Source organism: Rhinolophus sinicus, chromosome 5 (genome assembly GCF_057876585.1).
Source record: "Rhinolophus sinicus isolate RSI-liver-muscle chromosome 5, RSI-T2T, whole genome shotgun sequence".
In the NCBI taxonomy this organism is placed as follows: Eukaryota; Metazoa; Chordata; class Mammalia; order Chiroptera; family Rhinolophidae; genus Rhinolophus; species Rhinolophus sinicus.
In genome coordinates, this window is record NC_142505.1 from 62,762,694 (window position 1) to 62,781,560 (window position 18,867).

The 18,867-nt window shown below is 41.3% G+C and overlaps 1 protein-coding gene across 6 annotated transcripts in view; it reads right to left on the bottom strand.

Moving 5' to 3' along the window:
- Nucleotides 1-18,867, bottom strand: part of FRMD4B (FERM domain containing 4B) — a 382,714-nt gene that overhangs the window by 181,171 nt on the left and 182,676 nt on the right. For 2 of the 6 annotated variants that reach the window (XM_074313268.2, XM_074313263.2), the window contains exon 1: nucleotides 9,162-9,470. The exons of 3 other annotated variants lie outside the window; for them this stretch is intronic. In XM_074313268.2, coding sequence (XP_074169369.2) covers nucleotides 9,162-9,323 — 162 coding nt within the window. In that variant the 5' untranslated portion in view covers nucleotides 9,324-9,470. Of the gene's footprint in view, nucleotides 1-9,161; nucleotides 9,717-18,867 lie in introns of those variants that run through there. One more of the 6 variants, XM_019711729.3, reaches the window with a different exon arrangement.

Here is an 18,867-nt window from a genome sequence, read left to right on the forward strand (position 1 = left end):
TTACAAGAAATCTTAGAGGGACTTCTTTAAAAAAAAGAAAAATCTGAATAATAAAATGGCAATAACTACATACCTATCAATAATTACTTTTAATGTAAATGGATTAAATAGTCCAATCAAAATATGGGGAATGAATGAATAAGAAACCAAGACCCTTACATATGTTGCCTATAAGAGACTCATTTCAGATTGAAAGACACACACAGACTGAAAATAAATGGATGGAGAAAGATATTTCATGAAAATGGAAACAAGCAATCAAACAAAAAGCTGTGGTAGCAATACTTACACCAAATAAGATAGACTTTAAAACAAAGACTATAAGAAGAGACAAAGAAGGACCCAGCAATCCCACTTCTGGGTAATTACCTGAAGAAACCCAAAACGCTAGTTCGAGGGGACGTACTCATCTATATGTTGATTGCAGCATTATTTACCGTGGCCAAGATATGATGGCAACCTGGGTGTCCCTGAATGGATGAATGGATAAAGAAGAGGTGGTGCATATATACAATGGAATATTACTCAGCTATTAGAAACAATGAACTCTTGCCATCTGCAACAACATGGATGGACCTAGAGGGTATTGTGCTGAGTGTAGTAAGTTAAACAGTGAAAGACAAATGTCATCTGATTTCACTTATAAGTGGAATCTAAAGATAAAATAAACAAACAAACAACAGGAAAAAAAAACTGTACCATGAAACCACGTGGGCACAGTATGCAGTGATGTATGGGCCCCTTTCTTGGTTGCCACCCTAGACTCTAATTCTTAATTTGGGGTGAGGGAGGAGAAAGGAGGAGCCAAGGCTTATGCAGATTTTAGAAGTTCTACAGGTTATTTAGTGCGTAAGAAATTGAGAATACAGCCCATATGAAGATAATTATTTGTCAGGCATCCGTCCATCCATCAACCCAACTATTCAAGCATCTGTCCTTTGTTGATACATCTGTCAATCCATCCATCTTTCCATCCATCCACATATACATCTAACACATTTTCAGTGCTTTTTAATATCAATGCATTTAAATTTTATAACAATCCCAGAGTAACTTTTGAAGTATATACTACATTTAAATTGAGTCTCAGAGAACTCACATGACAACATAAGAGGTGTGATCAAACAATACGGTGAATGTTTAAATAAAAAAATAATTTATTACAGTAAAAGACACATTGCCATTAATCCCCCTCAAAATACTCCCCCCTCACTTTGAACACACTCATTCCATTGTTCTGAAGCAGTTCTGGAAGCCCTCTTTCGTGAGTGTCTTTAGTTGTGCTGTCATTGCTACCTTGATGTCCTGAATCATTTTGTCTTTGGGAAAGAGCCAGAAGTCTCAGGGCAGTGCGAGATCCAGTGAGTAAGGTGGATGAGGACACACCATATGGTTTTATTTGACAGAAATTGCCATATACCAGAAGCGATGTGTGACATGGAGCGTTGTCATAATGGAGGATGATTTACAATACACTTTAAAATGCACCTTCTCTCAACCGTAGCTCACACCTGACTGACTGCACTGAACAAGTTGAAACTTGTCACACACTGTTACTAAGGTTCGACACACCGCTTCCCATATTGAAGATCCCTGCCTTTCCAATGGATGGCACTCGGCAGCAGCAGTGACTGTATGTTTTGATCACAACAGAAAGGTTCTCTATCACACATCATTTCTGGTACGGCAATTTCTGTCAAATTTTTGTGTCCTCATACACCTTATTCACTGGATATGGCATCATGGGACTTCTAGCTCTTCCTCAAAGTCAAACTGTTTCAGGATATCGAGTCAGCCACGACAGCACAACTAAAGACACTCATGAAAGAGGACTTCCAGAACTGCTTCAGAAAGTGGCCAGAATGATGGGATAAGTGTGCTCAAAGTGAGGGGGATTAATGGCAATGTGTTTTTTACTGTAATAAATTTTTTTTTTATTTAAACATTCACCACATTTTTCGATCATACCCTCATAAGTTGAGTTCAGATTTGAACTCAGGCACTCTGAATTTATAGACTTAATTTTAAAGCATTAGGCTATGTTTCCACCCAATGTTTGTTGAATGAATGAATCAGTGAATAAATAATAAAATTCCACCTTTATGTGTTATTTGCCTTTTAATAAATAAAGCAGCAAGTTTGTGGCAAGAGGTTGAGTGCTGGAGTCAGTCAGACCTCTGCTAAATTCCAGCACCATGACTTATTGGCTAGTAAGCACATAAAACCACTAAAGTGGAATTCATGCACTCATCTTGAAGAGTTGTTATAAAGACAAAGATAAGGCACATCTATTAATGCTAAAAATCTAGCAACCCTCCTTGTGAGTACATACCCTGGAGAAGCTCTTGCTCATACGTACAAGGAGGCAAATACAAACACTTTTACTGTAGTATTTTGGGACACTGAATCCATCAACAAGAGATTGATATATTCATATAATTGAAGACAGGGGTTAAAATGAATTTTGAGGTAAATTTCAAAAGCTTGTTGAGAGAAAAATAAGGTAGCAGAATGACATATCCATATAGAAATTTTACAATTGCAAAAATATATAGCATTTCTACAAAACAGAAACAGACCATAGATATAGAGAACAAACTGATAGTTGCCAAAGGGAAGGGACAAATATATATATCGCTACAAATATATGTAGCAAATTTATAAAACCATGTTTGGGAGTGAAAAACATTAACTTCAGCATAGATTATATTTATGGAGAAAAGGGAGGTATAAAGGTGGTTTCAACTTATTCTATAAAATTTTATTATATTACAAAAAAGTATCTAAAGCAAACATAGCACAATATTAAGGTGACTTAAAACTAAGTGGTAGGTGCTTGAGTTTTATCCATATTATCTTTTATATTTTTGCATATGAAAATAATCCCTAAAGGTTTTTTAAAACAAACAAACAAACAAACAAAATAATACGTGCAAAGTGCTAAGTATGAGGCCTAGCACACAGCAGCTGTTTAATAATTAGTAGCTAGTAGTTGAATCCAGGCAGTGAGACTATATAAAAGCACTAGTTATGGAGAAAATAGTAATTTAAGCAAGAAGTTTTGCCCAAACATAAAATTCAAGAGATTAAAAATTATTAGGACATTAGGGGAAGATAGTACTATTCAATTTACCATATTTGCCAGCCTCTTTCATGGCAAAAGACTATTTCAAGGATGCCAGAATTTATATTTGTTATGTATGTATATATACACACATACATGGTTACATATGGAGGCTTAATTTCTGCCTCTTCTCCATGCTATAAGTCATATGCTTTTGTTTATAAAATTTAGAATTATAGATCGTATTCCCTGTTCACACTTTTCCACAACAACCAATTGGATATCACAAATGTAATGTTCAGAATAAACATAAGTAGGGGATGAACAGGAAGTTATTTGATGCTCTAGGTGGAATGAGAAAAACACACCAATTTGAAAAGGCACTAGAATCCATTCTTAGCTTTGTGTTTTTAAGCTGTGCAACAAAGGTTCAAAAACATTTTTCAAAGATCCTGACACTAATATTGTTTATCTTAAATGACACGGTCTTTTAGAAATTGACTTATGTCAAGTGATGGGCTAAAATATTAAGATAGTTTTGCTTCCTGGTTTCTGGGTACCTTAGCATCTCAGGTCCCTGCTATAAAATTGCAGTCTTTGGTTACCAGATAAGGTGGAAGATGAATTTTCTCAGTAATTATTTCGACTGTGTGGCTAACACCTTGGCATACTAACTGGGAATGGTGAACACTTGATGATTTTTAGGTATGAATAAATGGACAAATGAATGAATCAATATATAACACCAATCCTTACATTCTACAAGGAAGGACTTAGTAAGGGTAAACTGAACACTCATCCTGAATATTTCCTTCTGAATCTCCTAGTGACTAGGTTTTTGATGAGAAAATTCTTCCATATTCCTTCAAGTTCTGATTGTCTATGATTAAATTCTGGACTTTTCTTCCTCATCCATTCTCTATCCAATATACATTGCTTTTTTTTTTTTTCCTGTCCAAGGATTGGCAAGCTTTCTCTGTAAAGGGTCTGATAGAAAATATTTTTGATTTTGTGACCAATATAGTCGTGTATCAACTACTCAGCTCTAAGTAGTTGAGTCACAATTACTCAGTTCGGCTACTGTAGTGAGAAAGCAGCCATAGACAACATATAAACAAATAAGCAGGCTGTGAACTAATAAAACTTAATTTACAAAAGCAGGAGGCCATGTGCCAATAAACATTTATTTACAAAAACAGAAGGGAGGCCAGTGTTTTCCTGTGGGTCATAGTTTGTCAGCTCTCCATCTAGTCTATAGAATTCAGAGGACTGTGGAGAGTTAAGGGTGGGAGCAAGTAGAGTATATATGGTTTGAAATGCACTGGTTGCTGGGCACTCAGTGGGGACTCGTCCTATGGGGGACTTGGACGTTCCCCTACAGTGTGGTGGGATGCAAAGTTCAGGTGTTACCAGTTTATGGATCACCAGGGTCTTGGATATAGAGAGATCATCTCCTTAGAGACCCTAGTGTACGCTGTCTGTGGCCTCCTAGATTGTATGTATGGGCTTAAAGAAAATGTGGGTCTACTGTGTGGAACACAAGTCCCAATCCCCCCGAACACATTGCTGTGGAAACTCCACAACCTCTTATTGATCATCCTTACCTGTAAAGATGGGATTCAGTGTTCAGAGAGGTAGTGTCACTTAGGAAAAAAATAGTAATACCCATAGCCACCCTTTATCAAGTACCTTGTATGGGTCTGCTGTTAAGTCCTTTACATAACCAGAAGCTGATGTTTATTGAGCATTTGCTCGTGCCAGGCCAGGCGCTCAGTGTCATATCCATTATCTCATGAAATTCTCACCCTACCACACAATGCAAGTACCACAGTTCTCCCCTTACCCAGGAGAAAATGGGGCTCAGAGAGGGAAAGGAGTTTGCTCAAGGTCAAATTTGCTCAAGTTTGAGTCTACAGCCTCTGCCTCACATGTGACCCCATCAGTGCCAGGTGCCTGCCTCAGGGGAGCTGACCCAGTCTCTTATGGGGACTTAAATATCCTAGATTCTGCCCATGTTGCCTCCTGCTGGAGGCAATGACTTTATTCAGAGTTTGTACGAAATTCTACCTTTGAAATATCTGAAGGGAAGACAAAACTTAATCCCAAGTCACCAACTGAGGGCTTTGTTAGAACATGTCACACTTAATAAAAAGCAAAGGGTGTTGATAATTTTTTAAACAAGATTCTCCCATCATTTTCTGCCTTAATTGCTTGTTACACCTAATCAATAGCTATAATGCAACCCATCTAGGCAAGCTATATGTAGGATAGATACATGGCTGACAAATCAGCTTTTAGAATGTAGCCCAGAGTTGAAGGTGAGTATCCCATGTCTGCAACTTTAACCTAATTCAAACCTTCACTCACATAGTTAGTCTTTGTGAAAAGGGAGCCACAGCCTGCTTTTCATTTAGTCACATTACAACAGAAATGTCTTATAGCTAGCATCTTCGTTATTCATGGTCCTCGGCAAATTAAGGCATTTGTCTCTTCAGTATCTATAAGCAGAGAAAGCCTTCCATTCCAAAGAAATGATGCTTTGTGAGCCAGGCAATAATATTATTGCCAAATTCCTTATGAATAGGTGGGAGATCTTATTTCACTTATAGTATATGAATAAACAAAACACCCCAGGGGATGGCCAGGTATTTCATGTAATGGATATCTTCCACCCCACCTTATTTCTCTTTAGAGTGACTGAGGTCTGGATTTCCTTACCAGCAAGACCATTCAGACTAGAAACAAGAAAAACGACACCTTTTATCATCAAGATGATAAAAAAAAATTTGGGTTCAGTAAAATATGTAACTCTATGGTGTGTGTTTCCAGTTCGTATGCCAGAAAGCTGCCCAGTACAATGGGACATTCCCCTCTCTGGTTTAGAATTCATAATTATGGGATAGCAACGTGGGTTTCCTTAGCTCAAATACTGTGGCAAAATACTTCCAAATATATTTGTGCATCAATCTCTATACTCACCTTGTCAAATAACGAATGCTTTTATTTAAAGAGCTCTGGATTTGAGATTCTGAGAATTCATGTGTCATGGACATTGCTGATTGTATCTTAATGAAGCACGGACCCTCCTTCGCTGTTTAGCAACTATGTGGTCTGGAGGGGCCACCTTATTCCCAGCTTCAGAAATAAGTCTGCTCTTCCATGGGCCTAAACCAACCAATATAATTCAGTGTTTCTCAATTATTTTATTCATTATCACCCCCTTAAGGAGCCTTTTTAGATACTTTTTGTTAGCTAGCCCCCCTCATATTCTAATGCCACAGATAAACTGTATATCTGTTTATGTATTGTATATCTGTGCTTTATACACAAAAAGAATAAGGTTTTTTTGTTGTTGTTTTATTTTGTTTTGTTTTGCCCCCTTCTATCATCAGGAAACTATTTTTGCCTTTGGGGGGCCATATCATTCCCACTGAGAATGCGTGTATTATAATCCCATCCCCTGTGCCAATCAGTGCATGGCATTGGGGGTGGGCACAGACCCTAAGTTGACACACCAGAGTGCAAACTGGAAACTTTTTTGATCGTTGGTGGATATGAGAAATTTTTTATCTGGATGGGTTGATATGCGCATTTATGCTCTGGAACTGCTGTGCCTTATCTGCTATCATGAGAAAAGAATATCATGAGGATAAAGCCAACACACGAATAAGACAGGGCTGAAAGAGTCATGGGGAACAAGCATGGTGCCCTGATCAAACCATACCTGAAGTTCATTCTACTGCTAGTTTTTCAGTTGTGTCAAAGAATGCCCTTCTTTTTATGCTGTAGGTTAGTTTGAGTTGGGTTTCCTATTACGATGAAAAAAATAACAAAACAACAAAAAAACAAACAAACCTAACTGACAGAACAGATAACATTTATTGAATGCTTCCTAAACTCTAGTCACTGTGCTAAATACCTTATATGCTAATTAATTCTCTTAGCAATCTCTGTAATTAGTACTACGACATTTCCCATTTTATAAACAATGAAAGTGAAGCCTAGTAAGATTAAGTAACTTACCCATAGTCATACATAGGCTATGTCATAGAGAGGTAGGGTTCACTCCTACATCTATTTAACTTGGAACTAAAGGTATTAATCAGTTATTTTACTGCTTTTCAGTTCTATACAATTTAAGTCACTACTTTTTAGTTCGATATTTCAAAGGCATTTGAGAAACTGGTGTTTCGTTACTAACAATTCTGTGTTGTGCAATGAAGGAATCTATAGTTCTCCCAAGTTTTGAAATATCTTTAAAATCTTATTTCTCCAAAGACAGGAAACTTTACCCTTAGAGGTCATTTTGTACTTATGACTCAATCCTCATAAAATGGCCATCATTGTTCTAGATGTTCTTTCTTATCAATATGAGAGGGTTCTGGCTCAGTCACTATCCATTTTACAAAAGAGAAAACCTATAGTTCAGTAGGTTTGTCCTTCAAGTTGCTGTTCTGCTTAAAAATAATTATTGATCAACTTTATAAAGAACCTATGATGTCTCAGGTTTCTTGAAACTTCATTTGAGTTGGTCATTAAGAGAAGAAGAGATAATCCATAAGTCCCCTGAATCTTTGGGGAGAGAGGCATGGAGGCTCTCTGGTTGGCTACAATACTTGTGCTCTCTTTTTGAAAGTTTCTCAAACATTGAAAAGCAAAGGGAAAATTATTATCAGGCTCATTTCTCCTACAAACCAAACTAAATAATGATTTTCCAAAACAGCAAAAGGCTGAGAGGCAGACACACCTCTGGCTCCAAAAAGCCAGACGATCTGTGTAATATAGCCAGATGGGGTAAATCCACAATTCCATAACACTCTCAGACCCCCACATGCTGCCCAGTTATCAACCTGGCTTTTTAATTCTTTCAAAATACAACACATTGCAGACATGTTATCCAAAGCAGGAGTGTGAAAGCACAAAGCAAAATGTTCCTCACATTTTAACAAGGATGACACAGATGTCAAGCATGACAGGGGACGCTGCTTCTTTAGATGCCCCCAGTTTAACTTCAGTGCTGGTCTTTTTATTTTGCTTGATGGATGGAAGACTATCGCTTATCAGAACCAGAGGCCTGATCACATATAGGATTCAGTGCAGTGAGATATAAATTATAGCCATACTGGGAATGGGTCAGGGTAGGGGGAATCTAGAAACAGCAACAAAGTTATTCCACATCAGGGAGGGGGGGAGAGAAGTGTGATGCTATATTCTTATAGCAAACACCCAGTATAATCTGCTTAAAGGCTACGTACATTTTTGTAAACCTAAAAGATATTGACAACCGAAACACAGGACTTTTAAATCCATAAATGACTGTTTAAAACAAGACAAAACAAAAACCCCAGGAAGCTGTAGTCCCAAAGAGGATGTACAGTCTCCTAGTTGAACAAAGTTGCTGCATTTTATGCCTGCAGAATGGGACCTAGCAGAGAAATAAAGAGGCTGTGTTGTGTGACAGGGAGTAAATCCAAATGTAAGCATTTCAATGTTCAGCCAGGCCACCCCTCCCTTCCCCAGCCCATCATCCTCCTGCAAAGTGTTCACAATTTGCTGTCCTTTTTTCCAAAAGCCAGTAGACACAGAATCAGGTTTTCCTGGCTCTGCCTTGCAAGTTGGGGCTGCTGGATGGAAAACTGAAATAAAATCAAAGAGAAGAATGCAAATCCATTAATGCCCCTCTGACTAAACTGGTGTGAAATCATTGCTCCAGAAATGCTTACCTCCAACCCCCAATGAAACAAAAAAGAAGGAATCATTTGAATGTCAAGGTTGCTTCCTGCAGACCCTCTGCTGCAAAGCTATAGCTTTCTTAGCTGAGTGCCAGCCAGTACACCATCACCCCACAACAGATGTCTGCCAATGCTGAGGACTAATTCGCAAGTGCCCCCCATGTCCAATGGGAAAAATTCACAAGCTTGATCAGGCAGTTACCTACAGCTGCTAAGCATTTGACCCAAGAGAAAAGCGGCCCGCTAGGAGTTTAAACAGACAGAGGTGGAGGGAGAGAGAGAATAAAATCATACAGGTGGAACTGGCTTCCTACGAGCTCCTGGCATTCTGCAAGTGCCCTCGGGCGCCGCGTGCCCTGCCTTACCTGGTACACATCCCGCAGCCCGCACCACGTTCGCAGCACCTGGTGACAAGCCCGCAGCCTTTCCGTATACCATCTCCGCAGCGTGGACACGGTCAAGTTCCACACCAAGCGGCTGCCGCTAAACAGCAAGTCCTCCACTCCACACGTGAACACAGAAGCCATGCCTCCTCCTTTCCTTGGAACCGGGGGTGCCTGGCTCCCGCAGCTGCCGCCCAGCAAGCGGACCCCAGCAGCCCCACCGCTTGGGCTCCCGACGCGGGCTTCCGCTGGCTGCCGGGGGTCAAGCCTTCCACTAAACTGGTCTTTCACCGTGCGGGCTGGTCAGGCGTCGGCGGCATGCCCCAGGATTGGGCGCCAGCCAACCAACGGCTGCGGCTGGCACACAGAAGCCCAGTGTCCACCCCCGCCTGCTCGCTGGCAGCGCCGAGCAGGCTGCGCTAAGCTCCGCTAGGCGAGCCCTCCGCTCTCCCGGGGCACGGGAAGCCCTGGCCGGCGAGGACTCCCCCTGGCGCTCCGTAAGTGCGCCGGGCAGGGGGGGCAGTGGAGCAACTCTTTGCAGGCAAAGAGGAGAGCTGCATTTCAGCGCACTTGGCCTGTACGTCCTGCACACACGCGCACACACACACACACACGCGCGCGCGCATACACACACACACACACACACACACACACACGCGCGCGCGCGCGCGCACGCTCGAGCTCGCTCACCGGCCCGAGTTTCCTAATCTCCTTTGGGGTGCATCTTACTTCACATTACGGGGTCTTTGCCTAGTATCTTGCTGTGTCCCCACTGATAAATACCCTGGGCAACCGCAAATGCAGTAGGAAAAATAATCCTCTGCAGCATCCCGTTGGACCCCACTCCTGGGGGAACAGCCCTGAATGTTTCCTTGGTTGTGCTGGAGCCAGGAGACGAAGACACCAGTCTCAAAACAACAGTGTGTGCGTAGCACCAGAACCCGCCTTTGGTACTAACTTGAAGGTCTTGAAAAAACGACAACCTCCCTGTTGTTGCCAGTCAGGTGGCCGGTTCCCTCACCTCTCGCCCTGTGCTAATTCCCATGCAGCTGTCAGTTTATGAGAAAAACAAACAGGGTTCTTGGTCTTTAGCAGATCGCTTCCAGCTACTATTTGCTGGAAAATAGAAGCTCACAAGAGAACTTTTGGTTCGATTCTGGACATACCTAGCAGCAGCTCCCAGAACAAACCTGCATAGGTAGTTCATTCTGGACTTAACACCCAAGGAAACTCTTCCACCACTCAGGAGGTCACCAAATAATGTTTGTTGTTGTTGTTGTTGTTGTTGTTGTTGCTGTTTTTTCAGTTCGCCCCACAAATGATATCGCCTAAGGCATTTGGAAAAGAGAGCCCAAGAATTCTGTCCCACATACTACTGGTCTCTATTTTCCTTCAGAATATGTGTAGCTTCCAGTCCCATATACTACTGTAACATTTCTCATAGCAAAAGCGCTGCAGCCAATTGTAGGATGCTGTTTTTTTCCTGAATCCTATGTAAGACAATCCCCTGTATTTTACTGGCAGTTTCACACCTGGGCTGTTATCTTTGCTATTAAGTGGCAGACAGGTAAGGCACCAAAACCTTTCTCCTGAAGGCTTCAGAACAGATTATCTATAAGTAAATCAGGTTTATTCCAGGTTTCAAATGTGCCGTTGAAATCTTAATTCAGGAGAAACTCGATCAGTCAAAAGAACACAAAAATCTGTCATCAAAGTGTCTGTTGTTTTCAAAGTGACTATAACCAGGAAACATTGAAATGACATTTCTTCTTTTTACTACTTCTTGCTTCTTTTTATTACTAATACAATTGCCTAAGAGTCTTTGTTGAATTTTAATAGGACACAAGATCTGATCCAAGATCTGCAAACCTTTCTTCATAGTAAATCAGCTCTATATGCTTATTAGTATTAACATTCTGATGATATTCTCCAAGATAACAATCACAGCGTTTATACAGAATCAGAAGACACTAGGGCTTACTGAATCAAAATAGAATAAACTAAGTATCGTTTGCAAAACAAATGTCATACTTCTAATGGAAAATTACTGAACTTCAAAAATGGCCTATTTGTAAGAGTGAATAGTGGTGGTACATTCCTTTTTTTTTTTTTTTTTTTTTTATGATGCTGGGCGCCTGTGTTCTCAGAAATGTTGGGCAGCCAAGGGAATACCAGAGTAAAACCAACAACAGGTCAATTATCTCTGTCTCATGATACCATCCTCTCTCTCAGAAGACATGCTCTAGAAGCACCATGGCTGTTACCTGTTCACGCACAGGTCTAACATCAGCGGTCAATTTCAACCTTGGTCATTGTCATTCAAAGTTTCCAAAGTTGGTGCTTACATGATTTTCTAGATGTGGTATGATATGGATTCTCAAAGTGTGGTCCTTGAACCAGCAGCATCACTGGGGAACTTGTCAGAGATGTAAATTCTCGGGCTGCTGCAGAATTAGAAACTGGGGCGTGAGGTTAGGGATCTGAGTTCCCATGCAGCCTCTGGGGGGTTCCTATCCATGCTAGAGTTAGAGAACCTCTGGTATAGGTCACAGTAATTAGAAGCTAAGTCTCCTAACAGGGATACACCAGACTTAAGTCCCTGTTCCTTAAGACCTGTGGGACTTTGTGTAAGCTCTTTAATCCCACAAAGCCTCAATGTCCTCATCTATAAAATGGCGATGATACCAGAATTCATTACATAGAGTTTGGGGGACAATTAAGTAAAATATTCTGTATAAAGTTTTAGTATAGTGGGTAGCAAAGGGTAAGCACCCAAAGAAAATAATCAGGAATTCTTTCTTTCTTCCTTCCTTCCTTCCTTCCTTCCTTCCTTCCTTCCTTCCTTCCTTCCTTCCTTCCTTCCTTCCTTTCTTTCTTTCTTTCTTTCTTTTTTGTAGTCAGATAAAACAGTGTAAGTAAAATGTGTTTTTTAAAAAACCACGTTTTAGGGCAGATGCATGGCTCAGTTGGTTAGAGCGTGAGCTCTGGGCAATGGGGCTGCCGGTTCGATTCCCACATGGGCCAGCAAGCTGAGCTGTCCGCAACTAGAATGAAGTCAACGAGCTGCCGCTCAGCTCCTGGGTGGCCAGATGGCTCAATTGGTTCGAGCATGGGCTCTCAACCACAAGGTTGTCAGTGCCACTCCCGCAAAGGATGGTGGGCTCTGCCTCCTGCAACTAAGATTGAACACGGTACCTTGAGCTGAGCTGCCGCTGAGCTCCGGGATGGCTCAGTTGGTTGGAGTGCGGGCTCTCAATCACAAGGTTGCCTATTCGACTCCTCAACTCCCGCAAGGGATGGTGGGCTGCACCCCCTGCAACTAACAACAGCAACTGAACCTGGGGCTGAGCTGCGTCCTCCACAACTAAGACTGAAAGGACAACTTGACTTGGAAAAGTTCTGAAAGTACACACTGTTCCCCACTAAAGTCCTGTTCCCCTTCCCCAATAAAATCTTTAAAAAAAACTACAAACAAAAACAAACAAACCACATTTAAAAACTATCTATATCTGCTTTCCTATCCCTTTCTGTGTGTTGGTTGTTAAAGTCAGTGGTAACTTCTTTTGGGGAGTGGTTCTGCCACTCTTGTTCAAGTTCCCAAGAACTTCAAGTTTTTGAAGCTCTATCTTTCCCACCATAGCCAACCTTTCCTGGGGACTCAGAGAAGTAGTGTATGCTCAAAGCTGGAGGCAAGGAAAAGACATGTTGTTCCCACTGCTGTCAACACTGATGCTTCTTCTTATCCAAACAGCTTTCCTCTCCTGGAGGATGAGTTCAAAGCTCTAGGGCAAGTGGGATTTTACAGGGAAGGAAGTGCAAGTTCTTGCACACCAGGGACTGGCAGTGGATGGCAAGTGGACCCAGACGTGTAACAGTGGAGGAAAGAGCGACCCAAGCGTGGCATCATTCTTAAAATGGGCTGGCCACGTGGGACACACCAGATCCCAGACACACACCCTTGGGGCTGGTCCAACATTTCCTGTGGAAAGGAAGCTAAATCAAGCTAGCTTCAAAATTATCTTGCTTTTTTTTTTTTTAATTTCAGAAGAGTATTTTCTTTTCTCTCCAGCATCAGAGTTCCTGCAACACACTGTAATTTCCTGTAGCTTTCTCCAGAGGCTTAAAAAGATGCTTTAGGGGATAGCATTACTCATACATCTGGGAGGTCTGCTACAGATGGGAAAATCACCCTTATCCCTGAGGCTCCTGTAGGCTCTCCTTTGAGCAGTCAGCGGGAAAAGAAGCACAATGTCAGGAAGACAGCACAAACGCCAAACCCTGTCTCTGGAGCGAGATGGCCGGTTGGTCATGTAGCAGCGCCCAGTGGTCCTCTCTGACCATCAGAAAGACAGGATTCACCTAATGCCTGGGTACATTTTTAAACTGTACTCTACATAACTGAAAAGCCAGTGTGGCTAAATTCTGATAGACCATGAATGTCTGACTTAGGGCTGGAGGGAGATGAAAACAAGGTCTAATTCAATGGCTCTCAATTTGGGGCAATTTTGCGTACACACACACACACACACACACACACACACACACACACCACACACATCGGCCCCTGGGACATTTGGCAATGTCTGCAGATATTTTTGGTTGTCACGACTGGGGGTGCTACTGGCACCTAGTGGGGAGAGGCCAGGGGTGCTGCTCCACATCCTACAATGCCCAGGACAGTCTGCCCAACAGAGAAGCATTCTTCCCTAAATGTCAGCCGTGAAAAGATGGAGGAAACCTGGTCTAGTTAAACACTATACTCTGCTCTTTCTTTCACATGACTTTTGTTGTGGGGAAACATTCTTCCCTCTTGCTGTTTCTCCCCAAAAGGCAGATTGAGAAAGAAATGCCACAATCACTTGATAATAGTTTTCACATACTCAGCAGAGTGTACACGCTTTGAGAAAGAACTGAAATGCCATTGCCATGATCTTCGCTAACCTTTTTGGGATCGTTATCACAAGAATTAGGATGGTCATTTTCCTCATAAGCTATTTATGGTTTGTTACTTTCACTTCTGGCGTCGCCGTTTCATGGAAAGTAGAGGCTTCCTAGTAGGGGTGAAGCTTTTCTCAACCATACTGAACACAGATTGTCCCACACGACCCCACATGGAGTGCTGGTACACCTACAGGGCCACGCACTGCTGGGAAATCTCTCGTCGCACACATGCCAGGATACTGCCCCTCTGGAGCCCCTTCCTCTGTTGGGCTATAAGCTCTGTGAGGAACCCCGACAGGAGAGGCGGAGGCTGCAATGGACCCTCCTTGTGCAGTAGTACCCCACACATTGGAGAACCATTAGTGACCTTGGGATCTTCCCACTACACGCCAGCAGTGCCCCAGTGATTATGACAGCAACAAAAAGCACTTCCACATGCTTCTGAATGTCCCCAGGTGGTTGGCAGCCATCCCCATTCAGAAACTGGTAGAAGTAGGGACAGGGCCTCATTCATATTTGTTTCTTCAGTGACTGGCACACAGCAGGCAATCAATAAATGTTTATTGAACAGGCAAATGAATGATTCTTTGTCTCAACAGTGAATACAGAAAGAAGTTCATCCATTCCCAAAATACATACTCTCGTTCATTAAAAAATTATGTATTGAGTTGTTACTACATGTCAGGCGGGGAACTAAGTACTTAGAATGCATTGTGACAAAACAGAGATGATCTCTGTCTAAGGGGGTCTTAGACAAGAGTGGAGAAGGCAGATGTTTGAACAAATAATATAAAGGAGCAGGCACGGCTACGGGGTTCTAACAGAGGCACGTGATGTAGGATGTGGGGAGCAGGGTCAGAAATGCCTCCCTGAGGGTGTGAAAGTGCAGCTGAGACCCAAAGGCTGAGTAGGGAGAGCTAGGTGGTGGGCGGGGTGCCACAAACAGTGGTCCTGGGCAAGCAAGCCGTGAGGACTATGGCTTAACGGCAAGAGGGTCCCAGATTTGTAGAACTGCAGGGGAAATGGCAGGAGGGGACATTTCAGGGTTAGGGGAACCCAACTGGGAGGCAGTTGCACAGTTTTGGGGTGAGAAGAAAGGACTTACGGTAGGATTGTGGGAATGTCTGCACAACTAAGCTGAAGGAGTCAACATAGGACACGGGGCCTTCACACACAGAGTGGGGTGAATGTTTGGTGGGCGCAGGTGCCCCTTTCAAAGCAAGGGCTTCTGGTGGTCTCTGGGAGGGCTGCCCAACTATGCAGAGGCAGGCTCCTCACGCAGGGGGTCTGTATGTCCCTCCCCTCTTCTACATCCAGTCCCAAAGAGGAGGCAGGAGGGCTTGTGGTGAGACAAGTTCTATTTCAATCCCACTATAACCAAAGGCTGGGTCGTCTTGCACTTCCCTCCTCTCCTGCTTTCTCTCCTCTTTCCCTTTGGCTGGGAGAGCAAGGTGCTTCCGTCAGTCTTGGCTTCCAGCAGGAGGAGACGGAAGGGAGCACACAGAAGCAGTGGGATCCTGGAGGGGAGGGAACCAGCCCTGGTCATCCATAGTCCAGGCTGACCGGTAAGTAAGCTGGTCAAGATCTACAGCTGCCTTTTGACTGAATGGCTTTTTGGCTTCACAAAGGGCTAAAACCACCACAAACTAAATAATACCCAAGCACTAGGGCATCTATCCAGCTTCTATTCTTGGGCATACTTCTAGAAGAAAAAACAAAACAAAGCTTCCCATCTTCCTCAAAAGCCTCATCTGTTACTTTATTAAATCAAATTCTCCTCGTTCAAAGGAAAAAGGAGCACCCTGTCTTTATGGCGTAAAGAAGTACAAAAAAGAGAGCCACACATTACACTCATAGCATATCCATTTTTACTAGTTAACCCACTGAATATGTGTTGGAAATTCCAGCCAGGTCAAATTTTAGAAGTCACCTGGTAGATGCGCATGCACCTGGCTGCTGGCTCCAAGGAAGCCAGGTAGATCAGAGGGAAATGGATGACCTTCTTCTTTAAAGAAGAAATAGTATCAATCTTGTCACTTATGTCCCACTCCCATAATTTGTCACCTTTTTCTTATACCTAATTTACATGCACATCAAAAATGACAAAAATAAAATAGTAATAAATTGGTCTAGCATCCTTTAATTTTAAATAAATAAAGGCCGCTTCACATATCTCAATATCAGTTGGTTCTCACAATATTCTCCCAAGGTCCAGTGGAGAAAGTTATTACTGGCTCCATGTCATGAATAAAGAAACTGACGCACAGAGAAGCTGGGTAATTTGCAAGTGATCAGTGGGTAAAATCATTTAAAAGTATTTTTAAAAGGTGTAGTTGTCAATTTTTCAGCCCTACTTTAACTGAGAGAGAAAAGGAAAATTTCTTTTATAAGTTATCATTTGCCTTGCTTCATACTAAAATTTATCGGATATGGATGGCTCTAGGACTTATTTATTACTCCAGGAACTGAATGCAACAAAATGTCCACCCTTTGGGTTTACCAAATTTAATTAAGAATAAAATAACAATAAGAAGAATATCTATGATGAAAAGTAACATTTTTCTTTTTATGGGAGATAAGAGAGTAGTTATTCAATTCTATACACTAAATGGCAGAAGGAAAATGAAACGATATATGAAAAGCCTTGGCTCTCCAAGGATCTACCATTCTACCTATGTGCAGATAATTGTATTTAAATGAAAAACTAAAATCAGCCAAGATCAATGCCTTGCAAAGCAGTAAAAACTCTCAAGGCCAGGTATACTCTGGAAATCAAATATGGGCAATAGGCTATAAAAAATAGATCATTTTCCCAGTATTACTGAAAAACACAGAATGATTTGGCAGGACTATTGCTAGGAATTTCAACTATTTGGCCCTCAGCAGCAAGAGCAAAATAAAATCAAAGTCTAGAATCCAAAAACACACACACACAAAAAAACCCACAAAACGGGGGGTGGGGGTGGGGGGGACATAAAAGAATTTCTTGCATTGTGCTATCCTAAAATTAACTTAAAGGTTGACAGTAACAATATATTGTTCTCAACTACAAAACAAATTGAAGATAAAAAAAAAGCCAAAAGTAGCATGCTACAGGCCTATGGATGTTTTATAAAGTTGAGAAAACTGTTGTGTATTCTTCAGACCAAGAGAGTTCCAGGCAGAATTTGAGAGGAATGAAGAAAACAACTACAACTAATCTTGACTCAAAAACAGAGAAAGAAAACAGGGATTTCACTTCGGATGGAGCTGGCACCAAAGAAATTTAAGGTAGACTTCCTCACCCTAAGAAGCTTCTATTATTATCCAGTTTGGTGGCCTTACAGATAATTTTGGTTTCTTCTTTGAATGTTTATGTATTTTGGCTGATAGTGTTGGCTATCTATCCATCAGCATTTACCCCCTGTTCAGAGACTGATTTTGTGGGTGGCCATTTTCCATGCCCCTGGGATCATCTATGACTGGTCTAAGGGAAGGCATGACACCCCATTATGGCAATAAGATATAAAATGAAGCTTTCTAAAGAGTTTTGGAAAAGATTTCCCTCTTTGAAGAGATAGAACAACCCGAGAATTTTGTTAACACATTCCTTGATTCCTGCTTGCGAGGCAGTGTTGTATGAAGATGCAATACTTAGAACTATGACACTAATCTTATGACTAAAAACATATGTTAATAGCAAAGACAGTAGAAAAGAGGATGGTCAAGGTCTGGGTCTTTGATGACCTTTAGATGTCAAATCAACTCAGGAGCAGCCTACTTATAGAGGACTGGTAATGAGATGTAAATAATAGATTGTGTTACATAGTTTAAGCTGATATCAGTTGGATGTTGTGTTACTTTCAAGAGATCACATTTCAAGACTTACAAGCTATAATCAAGACATCATGGTACTGGCATACGGAGAGATATATAGGTCAATAAAATAGAATCAGAAACAAATCCTCACATTTGTGGTCACCTGATTTTTGACAGGAGTGCCAGCACCATTTAATGGGAATGCACAGTCTTTTCAACAAATGGTGCTGGGACCACTGGCTAGGTCCTGAAAAGGAGTTTGAACCCCTACCTTACACTATATACAAAAATTAACTCAGTTTAGATCAAAGAACTAAAAGTTAGAGTTAAATCTATAAAATTCTTAGAAAACAACATAATTGGGTATCTTTGTGACATTGGGTTAGACAACGGTTTCTTAAATATGCCATGAAAACCATAAGGAACAAAAGAAGAAAATTTATAATAGGACTTCATCAAAATTAAAAACTTTTGTGCGTTCAAGAATACTGTGAAGAAAATGGAAGGACAAGACACTGACTGTGAGAAAATATTTGCAAATTTTATATCTGATAAGGAACTTATATTCACAATATATAAAGAGCTACAATTTAATCATAAAAAGACAAACAGCCCAATTTAAAAAATGGGTAAAGGATGTGAATGTACATTTCTTTAAAGCAGATACACAAATGTCTATGTAAGCATATGAAAAGATCCTTACCATCATTAATCTTTAGGGGAATGCAAATCAAAACCACAATGAGATACCACTTCACACCCACTAGAATGGCTATGATAGAAAAAGCAGACAGTAACAAGTATTGAGAAAGATGTGAAGAAATTGGGACCCTCATATATCACTGGCAATAATGTAAAATAATGCAGTCACTATGGGAAAGATTGGTGATTTCTCAAAAAAGGTTAAACGTAGTATCACCATATGACCCAGTGATTCCATTCCTAGGTA